A 15,535-nucleotide genomic window follows, 5' to 3' on the forward strand; every position below is an offset into this window, starting at 1 on the left:
TAGTTTGATAACAGGAGCATGATAAAAAACCATATACAAAGTTTATGCTGATTCACCTTTCTTTTTTTTTAATTCAAATTGTTCCAAACCACGAGTTGACCTAGTATTTCGAGCAATATCTGAGAAGGGTATCTTTTGTATGTTAATTGGTTACTTGGCTTGTATTACAATATCACGATTCCATCCCATAATGTTTACATGCTCACACGCTGTCAGAGCCAATTACATTCATAATGCCGATCAGCACGTACGGAACTACTTACACGTGATGAACAAAATTCAGCATTGTGAAAATAAGACTGACTAGAAAGCAAAAAGTGCATACAGTCTAACAATTATTGATTGTTCGATGTTCTAAGTCTGATTTTTATTGGACAATTTTGTAGGCATGACACGTGTATGCATCATGTTTGATAATCAATTTCCATTTTTGACAATGTCGTATTTCTTACAACTGAGCTCTATATTTATGGCCAGTATATACAGAGATGAATATAGGACAGTTATCACACATCATGAAAAAACAATTTATAAAGATGTTCACATCAATTCATCAAAAAATATTGTTTAATAATTACATAAATATATATATGATTAACCCAACAGTTCACTGCACTCATTGTCTGTCATTGAATGTTGATCATATCTAATAATCTAGCAGTCATCAAAGGAACTTATAAATGTTTTGCCAAGGGAGGTGTTCAGTTTATAGAGGTCTTACTATAAAACCTGCCTAAACAGAGTACAAAAGAATCTGAGAACATTTTTTGTTTTACAGAAATGTTTCTGTTTCTAGTGACACCTGTTTAAACCGAACAGCAAAAAGACTACGAAAATTGTTCAGTTTACAGGTGATAAATTTATAGAGGTCTTAAAATAAACCTGTCTAAACCGAACACCAAAGAGTCTGAGAATATTGTTTTGTTTTATTACAGCAATCTTTCAGTTTATAACCCAAACACCCAATCAAGTGCAAAAATTGTTCAGTTTACAGAAGTGTTTCTGTTTACAGTTTGTAGTGATACCTGTCTAAACCGAACACCAAAGAGACTGCAAATATTGAAAGACACAGAATGAACATCTGCTGCTGCAAAAAAAAATGATTTGATGTTGAACTTGTTTTTTATAGTTCAATAAATGTGTATACCACATTATTAAGCATGACAAATTACTATGTGTTTATCGGACCTGATGCAAAGTTTTGACGTCACTAAACACTTTTTTTGTTTTCACGTTCAATTTCAAGCATAACAAAATGAATGAAAAATGAAATAATTATACTGATTCACCAAATTTAAAGTACAACTTGGGTTCATTATAATAGTTTCTTTTAAAAGCAAGCAGTTTAATATATATATTTTATTGTAAACAAATATTCACTAAAGTCAAGATAATCCACAATTTACAGTAATCTCAACATCATGGTAAATATTCATTAAAAATTTGTGAAAATAAAAATTTGATAAATTGCGGCCACTGCCCCTTTAACTTCAGACACCAATTAAACAGACTTACAGATTTTATTTCATTATTAAAAACCCCATTATGTTTTTCAGTGCGTGCTTATCATGTAAGATTAAATATTATCTTCTAAATTGAATATAACATTTGTACATGACACTTAATGCTAACATTAAAAGTCTACCTACACGACAAAGTTTTATCTATTTGATGACAATCATCTTTTATTTTTATTATAATAACATAACTGGTTAATTTGTTTTCTAAAATTAACACACCCGGAAGCTTTTCATTTTCATTCTGAAATTGTCAATACATTTGTTATTTTTTATGATTTTTTTCTGTGGGATCATAGCTCTTCTTACGTTGTATGTATGGTAGTAATTTTGTCATTTTTGGTACATTCAGCAGTTTTTTAGATATTAGAAGTTTTATCGACACAGTAGAGCTTTGGATCATGTAATAGACTTGTGTAACACAAACGTGCGACACCAAACGGTATCGCAAATAAAAATCAATAAAAGCAGAATATTTTCTTGCATCACACCATCAAAACTATTGCCAAACAATAAGTTTATTGAACTCTTACCAAAGTGAAAACCATGACAAAAACCTATAGTTTGTTGTTCGTTTTCCCTGGATTTAGGGTCACTATTTTCTTCAGGTCAAACAAGTACAATATGATGTCACTGTAGTAGGTGTTCTTGATGGACTTGTTGAATTGTTAGATACTCTTGTAAAGTGAACATGAACATGATGTCTGCTTAAGATGCATGTGTATATTGCCCACTGTCTTTTGAGAAAAATGTACATTAAATAAATGTCTTTCCATGGTTGTAGACAACAACGGTAAATACCAAGAGGTCCATAGCAAACTACTAACAGTAGAAGACTACCATTAACTAGTATTTTAGCAGTTTTACTTTCCGAGGGAAGTTCTACTACAGTGATATTATTTAGCCAAGTAATTTTGTCCTCGTTCGATCTCAAGAAAATGGTTGTCCCTAGAGTTAAGTTATGTATGGTTTAGCTACCTGAATCTCCGAGAAAAACTTCAGATGATGTTTGTTGCAGTTTTTGGGCTTGTGAGTGTTTATTAAACAAACCGAACTATCGATTGGTGATAGTTACGATTGTGTGATGTGAGGAAATAAGTGTACTTTATTCGACTTTTACTTGCGACACACGTTTGTGTTAAGCAAGTGTATGTTCATTATTCAAAAATAACATTTTTTAGGACACCAAATGTATCAGAAATAACTAAAATACCATCACAAAGACTAAAGACCAACTCAAGAAGAGCTATGGACCCACAGCTTGGGGAAGGGAGCCTAATTGATGAATTTTTAATTTGTTATAAACTATAATTAAATAGTAATTACATTTTTGGTTAACATGTTGCCAGCATTTTATGATGTGTATGTGTACATGTATAAAACGACAATATCACATCACTGTGTGGAGAAAAACTAGTAACCCTAGACAAACTGTTAAAACATGGTGTTGCTGAATGTCAAGTCAAGTCAAAGTGCCACAGCTACTGAGTAATGTCATGTTCAATGGGTCCCATACTACCTGTACGTATACAACATGTGTAAAAAACAAAACAATAATATATTCGTTATGCAAACCAAAAACGAAAAACAAACGATTAGAAATACAACCCACTTTATTGTCACAGCTCTTCAGGGACAAAATTTAAGTACATTTATTTCATTTTTTCATCTATTCTCAGTGTTCTTAAAGTTGTTTCAGTTCTTTTGTTGCTATATATCAATAGAATGAATTTCAACAGATGGCTACCAATTAAACATTTGATCAGATTTCTTTGACATTTCCATATGTGGTCTTATGCTTTAAAAATCTATTAATTAATCACTGAATTACTTTTCACACAAAAAGCTGGTCAAACATCCATAAAAATAGTGACTTTTAATCCATTTACCATTGGTTTCCATGGTAACAAAGTCACAATATATCTCCAAATTCTGTTTGGTTACATGTGGTGAAAAACCAAATGTAGCTACAAGGTGGGAAATTCTAATAAATATTATTTCTTTAATTATTTTTAATATAGATTTCTAAAATTTTCCTAAAAAAATATTTCGAACAAGATAAAATACAAATCTAATCAATAATATGTGAAACTTTTGAAATAAAACATTTTGATAAATTGTTCGTCCCCACTTGTTAGGTCAAATGTCTGTGATCGACCTTCTTATTTATTGAGCATCTGCAATACGAGACGCGGTTTAGAAGAAGAAGCCTCAAGCGCTGACAAATTTCTAATGCATTAAAAGGCCAACATCGAAATGAAAGCTACAAATTCCGGGAAACCTTTTGCAAAGAATTACAGTCCCTATAGAACAGATAAAATACATTTTAATATATATCAGCTATTTTTTTGTGGTGGAAAACAAAAGTCTTTCATTGTGTTTTTTTGCAAAGTAATTGGATATATCATTTTTTAACACCCTCTTAATTCACATTAATGACACCCAGTTTGCACCATCTATTCACATTGCAATGAACTAGAAAATGACCTTCCACATCAATGAAATCAAGTTTGCACATTTGACCAACTATCTCCAGAAATGCGACACACATACAAAGTCCGAGACTCGATTTCTAAAAGTACTATCTTGTAAAACAACAGAAAAATACAAAAAAACACAGAATGAATGAACAGTCAGAAATCTTGTTGCACAGAAACTGCCGTAACTTAATCTCATCAAAAAATAATTACAATATTGTATTCTACTTACTTCTCAGCTTATCTGAAAACATATATATTACCATGGTTACATGTTAATAGTAACTCGTAAGAATGCCAAAATAGCGATTAAGCTATCTTAATTAATCCCACTGAGAATAAGGAATAATGTCACAAACAGCAAAGTCCTTAACAGATTGGAAAAATAAAGTGTTTGCAAACTAAGTTCAAAGTTCACAGAACAGAACACCTACTGACTGCACAGATACAGTCATTTAAATACATGCTAGTCAATACAAAAGCCATCCAACAGAGAAGTTGAAAATGACAGATATAAAGAACAGCATGACAATTACCAGTATTATAACACGGTTACCGTAGTATGAATCCAACCATCCGTTTATAGTCTGCACTTTCATTCAGAACATTAGGTCAAAAATAGCCAAATTTGTCGAGTAAAAACTGAATATTAACTCAAATTTTGTCTGTTGGTTCCAATATTAGGGTTCATTTCCATAAATATTGAAGAATAAAAGAAACAAGCCATGCATGGCACAGTCCCCGTTAGTTATCAAATTTAAGATAAATAGTTTTGTTTATAGTAATATAGCTGGAATATAACCATTTCAGGAATATGATTTTTTTAAATGATTAACATTTGTATCTGATCGTCAAACAAGTACTTGTCCATATTGAGAGATATTGCTCTGGAACAGCATTCAAAATCAGCCATTTTGAATACATGTATATATATATATATATATATATAACATGATGTATAACGAATATATAAAGTTTGAATATAATCAGTCAAAGCATTTAAGAGATACACATGTATGGTTCTAGAAGCCCAATCATTAAAACAAAATGGCCGCCAGTCAGCCATTTTGAATCCAATCTGAAAAATAAAATGACGAGCACTAGGAAACTGTAATGTCCAATGTATGTTATGAGTTTGAACAAAATCCATCCATAAATGCAAGAAATGCTTGATATTCAAGGATTTTTTTAGCACAAAAATAGCCACCATTAGGCCACTTTGAAAAGGATCGTCAAACCAATATATCCGTATATCTGTGACATGATGTATAATGAATATTAAAAATTTAAACATAATCAGTCAAAACAAGTCAGACATATGGGTCTGGAAACCCATTCATTAAAACAAAATGGCCGCCAGATAGCCATTTTGAATCCAATCTGAAAAATAAAATGATGTGCATCAGAAACCTGTAATGTCTAATAAATGTATAAAGTTTGAACAAAATCCATCTGTAAACAGCCGAGAAATGCTTGATTTTTAGGATTTTTTAGCACAAAAATGGCCACCATTCGGCCATCTTGAATCAGATCGCAAAACAAAATGATGTGCATCAAGGTCCTATAATGTCCAACGTATATACAAGGTTTGAACAAAATCCATCTGTAAACAGCCAGGAAATGTTTGATTTTGATGATTTTTAGCACAAAAATGGCCGCCATTAGGTCATCTTGAATCAGATCAAGAAACAAATTGACATGCATATGTATGATATCATGTATGATGTATGTGTGAAGTTTGATTGTGATTGGTCCAGGCATTTCTAAGATACAGGTCCGGACGCACGCACGCACACACAGAGGTCAAAACATAAGTCCCCGTTTTCAGACTGCGTTCGAACGGGGACTAAAAAAGTGCAGAAGAATTTGGGCAAGAATGTCTGGTTGTGAAAAGGCTAAAGCAAGGTCTTATAACTGACACTATAATCCTGTAGTCAACTGATCAAAGCAGGGAAACCTGGTAAACATTAGGAATTATTTTTGACAAAAAAAAATATTATAAGTTGTGCATTAAATTAAATAAATTTTGGTGAAAAAACTTGATTCGTACATCACTGTCACCTCACATATCGTGTTTCATAAATCAAATAAAATACAAAAGGGTCACAACTACCGTAAAAACATTCTATTTGTTACTTTGTTTATGTGCAGAAATAGTGTATGGTTGCTGTTAGTGCCAGTAAGAATACTTGTTGAGTGTTGTTGATGTCAGTTTACACAAATAAAACCCAAACTCCATTTGGAAATCATTATACAATAAAAAGATACTGAAAATCTGAAGATTATTATTTCAGAATTAATAGGATATTACGTTTTTAACTGCACATGTCATAGCAACATGATATGAACAGATATTATGTAGCATATCTCTTGTGCAAGCATGATATAAATGATATATATGCATATAATTGAGGCACCTAATAACTGTTGCTTACACTAAATTACACTCTGTTATTAATTTTCTCCAGAGGGGGTCTTATATCGGCTACCAAATGCATATGTAAGGGGAACTATTGGGCAGAGGCATATTTAAGGAATAGACCAAATTAATTATTGGAGAGAGCCACATGCAAGGTATAACCAATTGAATTATTGTGAACAGGCATATGTAAGGGGCAGATCAATTGAAATATTGGAGACAGGCATATGTAAGGGGCAGATCAAATGAAATATTGGAGAGCAGCATATGTAAGGGACATATTGACAGTTTAAATTGCTACATCAACAGAAATAATTAAAAATGACTGAAATGTTTAGTGTCTAATTCTTCAAATGTTATATTGTGGATATATGAAAGTTTTGGGTTTATAAACTCATTGACTGTATGGATAAATTATTAAAATATTATTAAATTAGATCAGTCAGTTAGATATGAAAATATCATAGAAAGTAGACAAAAGATCAAACAGGTTATTGGATTTAACTGAAAATTCACCAAATTTACAATGGGCAAGACAAAAATGGTTTTAACATTCATCATTGTTATCTGTTACCGCAATACAAGAATAAAATGACAGGTTTTTTTATTAGAAAATTACCAATCACAGTATGAGCATTGCCATGGTAATAGGGGCATGTCAAAACATCTTTCATAAGTAGGCAGCTGAAAGGAAAACGACTAAATTATGACAGAGAGTTTTTTTAATAACTAGAATTAAACACAGTGGGTAGAGTTTCATACCTGATTGAAGGCAACTGAGGAATACCTTGACGACGCGTGATGGTAGCTGTGGTAACGCAGCAACATGACCAGCGTAAATATCATCCATGGTACTGTCACTCTTGCTTGCCATTGAATTCTACTTTGTTGTGGTAATTGTTGATCTGTATCGTTGACGTTGACGTTTTTATTTTGCCAGTGACGCTGAGAACAGGAAAAAATTCAGTAGGTAGATGCATTGGAGGGGGGGTGGTAACAATGATAAATAAGAACAACCTGCTGTAATAAATCAGTCGTAAATAATCCAGGATGACGGATTATTTATCGTGATATCTGGTAGATTACTCTTGTAGGACTGGAATACATTTATAAATGAGATAATTTCTCTACATAATCCATGATAAATCTGAAAACAGACTGGACCACATTTTTCTTTAATTTCACAGATTACGTATGTGTCAAACTGTAAACTTAAAAATATTTGCTGTTAATTCACAGTTACATGTAGGTTGCCTAGCAACATCTCATGCAAGCATACATGATTTCCTGATTGCTGTTAAACAATCTAAAAATATAGATTCAGTTTCAAAATAAAAGGCTAATTAGGTATGACTACTCCACACACTTGTTTAATTGATCCAATGCTAACGAGTTATGTAGCGATCGCTAGAAATACATATAGTAACAAGTTTCCCCACTGACCTGTGAGAAGCTCCGCAATGGAAGATGACATTATTCAGGCTGTCGATCTCTTTCTCATGGGCATGGTGGATACAATCTCTCTGTCAGTCTTTAGTAACAGGCACGATGAAAATCAGACAGGAGTCGGGGAAAGTGTGCTGTGTGTGAAAGAGAAGCCAACAGCGGAATTAACGGAAATCTTGTTGGTCCATATTCTCTGTTAACGTGATATTCCAGGAAAAGGGATGAGCAGCAACTAGATCCAATGGAGGGAGGAAAAAAGGATGATGGGAAAGAGGTTGCTACGACGACGCGAAAACACACAACAGTTGTCAATGTATGCGGCAAGGAGCAGCGAGAGGATTTACTGAGTTGATATTCATGTCTGAAGCGTGGTGAATGAATACAACTCCCCACAATCTGTCCTGGCAAAATAGATAATGGAAATTCAATGTAATAAAAATAAGGAGAGTACATTTAACTAAAAGGGGGAGTAGGATTAATTAAATGAGGGGCTCTCTTATCAGGCAAGAATAAATTAAAGATGTTGTATTAGCAGGCAAGAAAATTGTATTAGGGTAATATCACCAACACATTAGTTCACTTCATGGAAGTGACTCTTACCTCCTGATGCCTTTTTTCTCTCATTAAACGAAAATATTCTAATTTTGTAATATTAGTTGTAATTTACAACCACGACCATGCTTTCTTTTTTTTGTAAGGGAACATACCATTTACATACAAGGGGCTTTAGCATTGTGAATGACATAAATCTAGAATACATTAATATCGGTTCTCAATTATTAACATTTTTCAAATTTTTGTTTTAGAAAAAAACAAAGATGCTAATTAATTTTCAGAAAATTGGCTGATCTTACTCCCCAATTAAAAATAAAATACTTGAAAAAAAATTATACCTGTCTCATCTATTATAATCATAGTTTAACCCCAACACAAAAACAATGAATCCAAATGACTTATTCAACATGGTGTACCAATTTATTTTAATATTTTCCTGCCTGTGTGAAAAATAACCACCTCAGAAAACAATGGAATGTTCCGATTAAAAAAGCTGTTTACTGACAAAGCATTTTAAACAGCGTTTCATTGGCAGTTTTTGGCATAGTGTTTCTTACATGGTAATAACAACCTACCACAAAGGGATCTCAGCAGTTTCCATGAGATTATTCCATTACAAAATAGGAGGGTTAGCTCTAATTGTCCCTCAAGAACCTTGGCATTGCATTGTGCTATGGTGCAGTCAACACAGCTGTGAGAGGAATACCTTGACCACAAGAGATTTGATGAAAACACACAATCTTTACAATAGATATTTATTATTTTTATTTTAACAATTTTGATCCAAGGTTGTGCTATAACAACATGTAATATAAAATTAAAAAACAATATGCCCCTCACCTCCAAAATGAAAATTTATTTGAAGGAATACATTTATTTATCATTTCACCCCCAGACTTTTCGCCCAAACTATTCTGCACTTTTTTCATATATACTTCAATATTTCTAGAATATTTCTGGAGCCAACAGACAAAATTTGGGTCAATTTTCAGTTTTACTCATAAAATTAGGCTAGTTTTATCCCATTTTCCTGAAGAAAAGTGCATTTGTGATGAAAAGAGGGAACCACAGGTCTTCTATTACCAGTTATAAGACAATATGCATATTCAGAAAATCATTTACGACAAAATTGGCACGTTTTGAGGTAGTTCAAAACGAGTTTTAAGACAAGCCGGTGCAATGTGACATTATGAGTCGGCAAGTTCCGGACAGAAAATCGAACTGTGGAGACTCGTCGTTGAAGATTTTTTTTTGTGAATTGGTGAAAACTAATGCGCGCACAGATGTCATCCATAAAATTAAGTCGGTGTGGCCAAAAAAAAAGGGAAGTGGTGGTGATATAAAGGTTAATTGCATACATTGCTGATTTGCTGAGCACCTATGTGTAAGTTTTTTGAGATATTAGAAAAATTGAATGCAAATTAGGTAATTAATATGCATGGATTTCAACCATAAATTAATCGTGTCTGTGGATTAACTCAGAGCATCTACGTATGAAGTTTTATTGAAATCTAATGATGGTACTTGAGGTATTTGTGAATTAATGCAAATTAAATAATTAATATGCATGGCTTTCAACCATAAATTAATCGTGTCTGTGGATTAACTCAGAGCATCTATGTATGAAGTTTTATTGAAATCTAATGATGGTACTTGAGGTATTTGTTAATTAATGCAAATTAGGTAATTAATATGCAGGGCTTTCAACCATAAATTAATCGTGTCTGTGGATTAACTCAGAGCATCTATGTATGAAGTTTTATTGAAATCTAATGATGGTACTTGAGGTATTTGTTAATTAATGCAAATTAGGTAATTAATGTGCATGGATTCCAACCATAAATTAATCGTGTCTGTGGATTAACTCAGAGCATCTACATATAAAGTTTTATTGAAATCTAATGATGGTGCTTGAGGTATTTGTGAATTAATGCAAATTAAGTAATTAATATGCATAATTTCAACCCCCAAACGAATGACTTTTGTTCAACCCACCCTCCCTCCCCTCACAGCATCTGTAGCAAATATTAACATTATTGTTAGTCACAGATTTATTATAGTTTATATTTGATGTTAAAATGATATCGCCGATATCCAAGTGTAATGCACAAATTATGTTAATTAGGTTCAATCTACGTCCACACATGGTCGGCATTGACCAATCAGTATTTGTACTTCTGCTTGAGTCCAGTTCAAGTCCTGTTATACGGCGTTCCTGTACCAGTCAAACACTTTTTATCGCTGTATTTAGTGGAGTCGTTTTAGAAAATAAATGGTATATATGGTGCGTATTGTATTGTTATAAAAAGACCTAACTGTGTCTGTATTTCTGTGATGTTATTCACAGCACCTATGTATGAAGTTTCATTGAAATCTGATTATAGCGATATCTGTGGTCATGGAGGTATAATACATGTATCTCCATGATGTGGTAAAGCTAAAAATAACATTGTGTGAATTAGACAATTGAAATAACAGATATCAACCTAAAACTTTGCAGTAGAGCACATTATCCCAGAGTATATATATATATATATAATGTGTTATTAAAGGGTGGTGGTCGGCGCATTGCACAGATGCAACATTATCCCAGAGTATATATGTACCGGTATATATATATATGTGTTATTAAAGGGTGGTGGTCGGCGAATTGTACAGATGCAACATTATCCCAGAGTATATATATATATATATACATATATGTGTTATTAAAGGGTGGTGGTCGGCGCGTTGCACAGATGCAACATTATCCCAGAGTATATATATATATATATATATATATATATATATATATATATATATATATATATATATATATGTGTGTTATTAAAGGGTGGTGGTCGGCGCATTGCACAGATGCAACATTTGTGATGATAAACATTGATTTTCCCATATTGATTTTCAATATCTGGAAATGTCGCTTGACACAAAAATACACATAACAAAAATCAGACAATCAGACAACATTTTCAAACATGACAATAATTGATTGCGAATGAGAAAATTATGTCAGTTTAACAAAATCAAAGAATGCATCATAACGTAGGTTGAATAAATTGACATGTTCTGAGGGTTATCAAAAATTATCACATTTACTAATTTATATAAATTCATTCCTCAGCATATCATGACATTATGAACATTAGAAACATGTGTTACCATGACAACATTTGAATAAGTGCTCATTTTCACGCCAATAAAACCTAATAACTTCATTATTTTTAATCATGAATATGCCAGTATCTATAATTATTACATGCTTTATTACAAAGGTTATTACAAGGTTAATCAAAATAACACCGTAGTATAGACAAAATAAATTTGATATTGGAAAATGATGAACGTTGTCAATGACAGAGTTCCTGTCTGTATTTGGTTGCATTGCTATACGAGAACATAAAGGGGAGATGGACAAGATCCATTTTTTTTAAACAACTTATTGACACAACACAGCTCCGGTGGTGCAATAGTAAACAAAACTTAAACCAAGTAGTCAGCCATTTTGAATTCAAATTTCACATGATGTATAAGTTAGTGTGACTTGATCTGGTTCTGGCATGGCAGAGATTAGGCTTTTGATTCAAGTTGTGTCGTGTGATGTACATTTTTAATGACAATAGTAAAATTTTTGTTTTAACTAGCTTAAAATAGGTCGCAATAAAATCATATGCAGAACGCCTTCCGAAGCCGGAACAAGCAGCGTAAACTGATTGCAGATTTAAGCAATTTGGCCAGTTTATGTCATTTATCATTATTCTTAACTTCAAAATAGCCACCATTTGACCATCCTGAATTCAATCATGAAACGAAGACATGATTGAAATTAGCCGCATTATCTAATGCAATACAAGGGGGCTATCACTGCAGCATGCACAACCTTGCTTGGGTACCACGGTGTCCTTGTCACAGTGCTAGTCAATGTTGAGACTGGTACCCTGGCAACAGCACTTACGACGCCCACTGCCAGGGTTGCCGTAGTGACCCCTCACACTCAGGTACCACGTTGTCCATGTCATGATGTAACTCAAACGACCGAGGTGCATCAGGGGAGGGACCGCTATGACACCTGCACGTGCGGGGTGTGATTCCCCTTCCTTTCACTGGCAATCAAGTCACTTGTGTCATTACTTTATTTACCGGTACCACTCCTCATCCTCCACAGCCCAGCAATGTTAATAAAAATTTATGTAAATTAGCAAAGTATTATATATCAAGTTTCATTGAAATCAGACTACTGTAAAATCTGTATTAGAAACAGCGGCTTCTATTAAAATGGTACAATGCAACAGAGGGGATGTGGCTTCTATTAGAGCATCTACACATATGAGAAATTGTGAATGTTTGGTTCTCAATTGTTAAAAAAGAATGGGTGCGACTTTTATTAGGGATGCGCTTCTAATACAGATTTTACTGTAGTAGCACTAGTACTTGGGATCTGCAGAACAATTGGCTAATTTATGTAAATTAGGAAATTATTATGCACGGTTTAAACAATAAACTTCTATGAATTACCCCAGAGCACCTACGTATCAAGTTTCTTCGAAAACTAATAAGTCAATATTGAGATAGATGTGAAAAGCGACAAATGTGCTAATTAATGCAAATTAGACAATTAATATACACAGATTTCAAACAAAAACAGACCTGTGGAGTATCCTGGAGCCTTTCTTTATGTATATTGCACATTTGTGACCAATTATGAATTGAATCATATTCGAGTCTGAACTGAATCAGACAAAATATTGACATCTGGAAACTCAATCCATATGTTTTGATGAATTGACAATGTGACAATTTGAAACACAATTTCTTTTTTGACACAAACTCATAATTGTTATTACTGCTATGTTTCTAGATAACCGTCAAGTGTACTGGTTATGACTTAATTATAAAAATCAATTAAATATAAAAATAACCTTACCTATTTTTACATGTAATATCATTGTCAAAGCATGTCTGAAAACAAGAAAAGGTCACAAATATGATTAAAATCATGAAATGACATGCAAAATTAACGAATTATTCGAAATATTATTCAAATTATGGCAAGTTACTATTTACATATCATTCATATCTTCATGTCACTGTACGTAGCTAAGCACATGACAATCAATTCGTAAAAACATTGTATACTAAAGGCCTATTTTGTGTGAAACTTTCTTTGCATAGCATGTATGACATGCAATTAACTGGCATTAATTAAGTGGAAAATGCTCATTTCTCTTGAGGAAGACAGCCATACAGTCACATGACCAAGAAGTTGTTGTGAACTTATATTGACTTGAGAAAATGACCAAAAATTTACTGGATGAAATACTGCATGTGCGAAGAAAAGCAAAACTAGAGAGAAATTAGACAAGTTGGCATTTAGATAAAAAAATATTAATGATGCAAAAGTTAGAAAATAAAATGAAATCTGTGAATAAGAACAAACTCAAACCAGTTAGGGAAAATATTAATAAACATTTGTGTGGTTCACATACATGTAGCCCAACATGTACCTTGCTTTTTTGCGACTGACTCTAAACTTGTTTTACTAAATGTGAGATAATCACAGAAAATAATGCCAAATTTGACAAATTATGAAAATGATTCTGATTGAGGGCGCCCTCCTGAAAATGCATCAAGCTAAAAACTTCTTTTAGGCTCAATGTTACACCATAGAGATAAAATACCACAATGTATGACATTTTGGCGTCAGTAAAAGGGTTGCATTTCAAACAATCCAACAAATAAAAATAGCCTAACCTACACTACCTGTTGTAGACACAAACACGGTGATTACCAGAACTGATTTGTTTGGGAAGGGATAGCAAGTCATTATGTTTAATCATGTACTATGAAAGTTAATTGTATTTACCTCTGCCATTCACAAAACAAATTAGTCTCTATTTAGTTTGTTTTAGATAATTATATAAATTATATAAAATACAATAAAGGTATAGCAATGAAAAAATAAAAACAAATTGAAAGAGTATAAAACAAAGTTTTTAATAAAATATAATAAATTAAAGTAAATGTTTTTATTTATTTTGAGGCAGCTGGTAGGACTCTTTTCAAGTTGTTCTCTCAAATTTTAAAACAATCATGGATGTACTAAGCAATTTGAAGATTGTATTTGAATTACATTATTTTCACTTTTTCCTTTTGTTAATTTTAATAATCTCCCCCCCCCCCCCCTATGTATCACAAACTAAACATCAAAGTTAATTCTATTGTATAACTTGATTGTGGTTGTAGGTTTTTCACTGTTTTAATGAAAAATCAACATTTTTTTCATTCCCTATCTGCCTATTTATGAATAATAATTTAAAGATAACAGATTTTCAACTCTAATTTCTGGATTCCTAATGGTATTAACCTGTAATAACAAAAGCATGAAGAAAATAACAATACTCTTTAATTCAGCCCAAATCTTATTAAGGTAGAACGCTACACGAAAGTAAAAATATTGTCATTTCCCTAAAATAATTTTTACACATTTGATATGTTATAAAGATGAAGGAAATAAAATAAAAATATTGAGTCACTGTATTCGGATCAGAGAAAATCGATTAATAATAATCGATTTCCTATGTGACATAGAGTGAAAATGATATAAAATGTCTTACAAAGTACTTTTTGATGTCTAGAAGTATAAAAATTTGACAATAATTTTGTAGGTTTTTAACAAGGAAATGTGTTTTCATTGTGGTCTAAGGAAACCACTGATAAAATGACAGTTTAAGCGTATTATTTTACCGTTTTTCTCAACAACAAAATGATTGACAGTGAGCCAAAAAAGTTCATATACTAAAATGAATAATTGTAGACAGATTAGTAGAGTAGTATTCTATCTCAAAATTAGTTATAATTGAATCATGTATGATCTTCTACATTCCATGAAGGTAAAAAGTTGTTGTTAATATAGCTGGAATATAACCATGTCAGGAATATGATTTTTTAACATTAAAATGATTGACATTTGTATCTGATCATCAAACAAGTACTTGTCCATATTGAGAGATATTGCTCTGGAACAGCATTCAAAATCAGCCATTTTGAATACATGTATATATCTATAACATGATGTATAACGAATATATACAATTTGAATATAATCAGTCAAAGCATTTAAGAGA

The 15,535-nt window shown here is 32.4% G+C and overlaps 1 protein-coding gene across 1 annotated transcript in view; it reads right to left on the reverse strand.

Moving 5' to 3' along the window:
* The window catches only part of LOC102802539 (NACHT domain- and WD repeat-containing protein 1-like), a 140,199-nt gene extending 131,967 nt beyond the window's left edge, over nt 1-8,232 (reverse strand). The window contains exons 1-2 of the mRNA XM_085493593.1: nt 7,857-8,232; nt 7,176-7,358 (exon numbers count right to left, since the gene is read on the reverse strand). Coding sequence (XP_085349719.1) covers nt 7,176-7,287 — 112 coding nt within the window. The 5' untranslated portion in view covers nt 7,288-7,358; nt 7,857-8,232. The remainder of the gene's footprint in view (nt 1-7,175; nt 7,359-7,856) is intronic.
* Nucleotides 8,233-15,535: the final 7,303 nt, after the last annotated feature.

This window comes from Saccoglossus kowalevskii, chromosome 19 (assembly GCF_978046115.1).
Source record: "Saccoglossus kowalevskii chromosome 19, keSacKowa6.1, whole genome shotgun sequence".
In the NCBI taxonomy this organism is placed as follows: domain Eukaryota; kingdom Metazoa; phylum Hemichordata; class Enteropneusta; family Harrimaniidae; genus Saccoglossus; species Saccoglossus kowalevskii.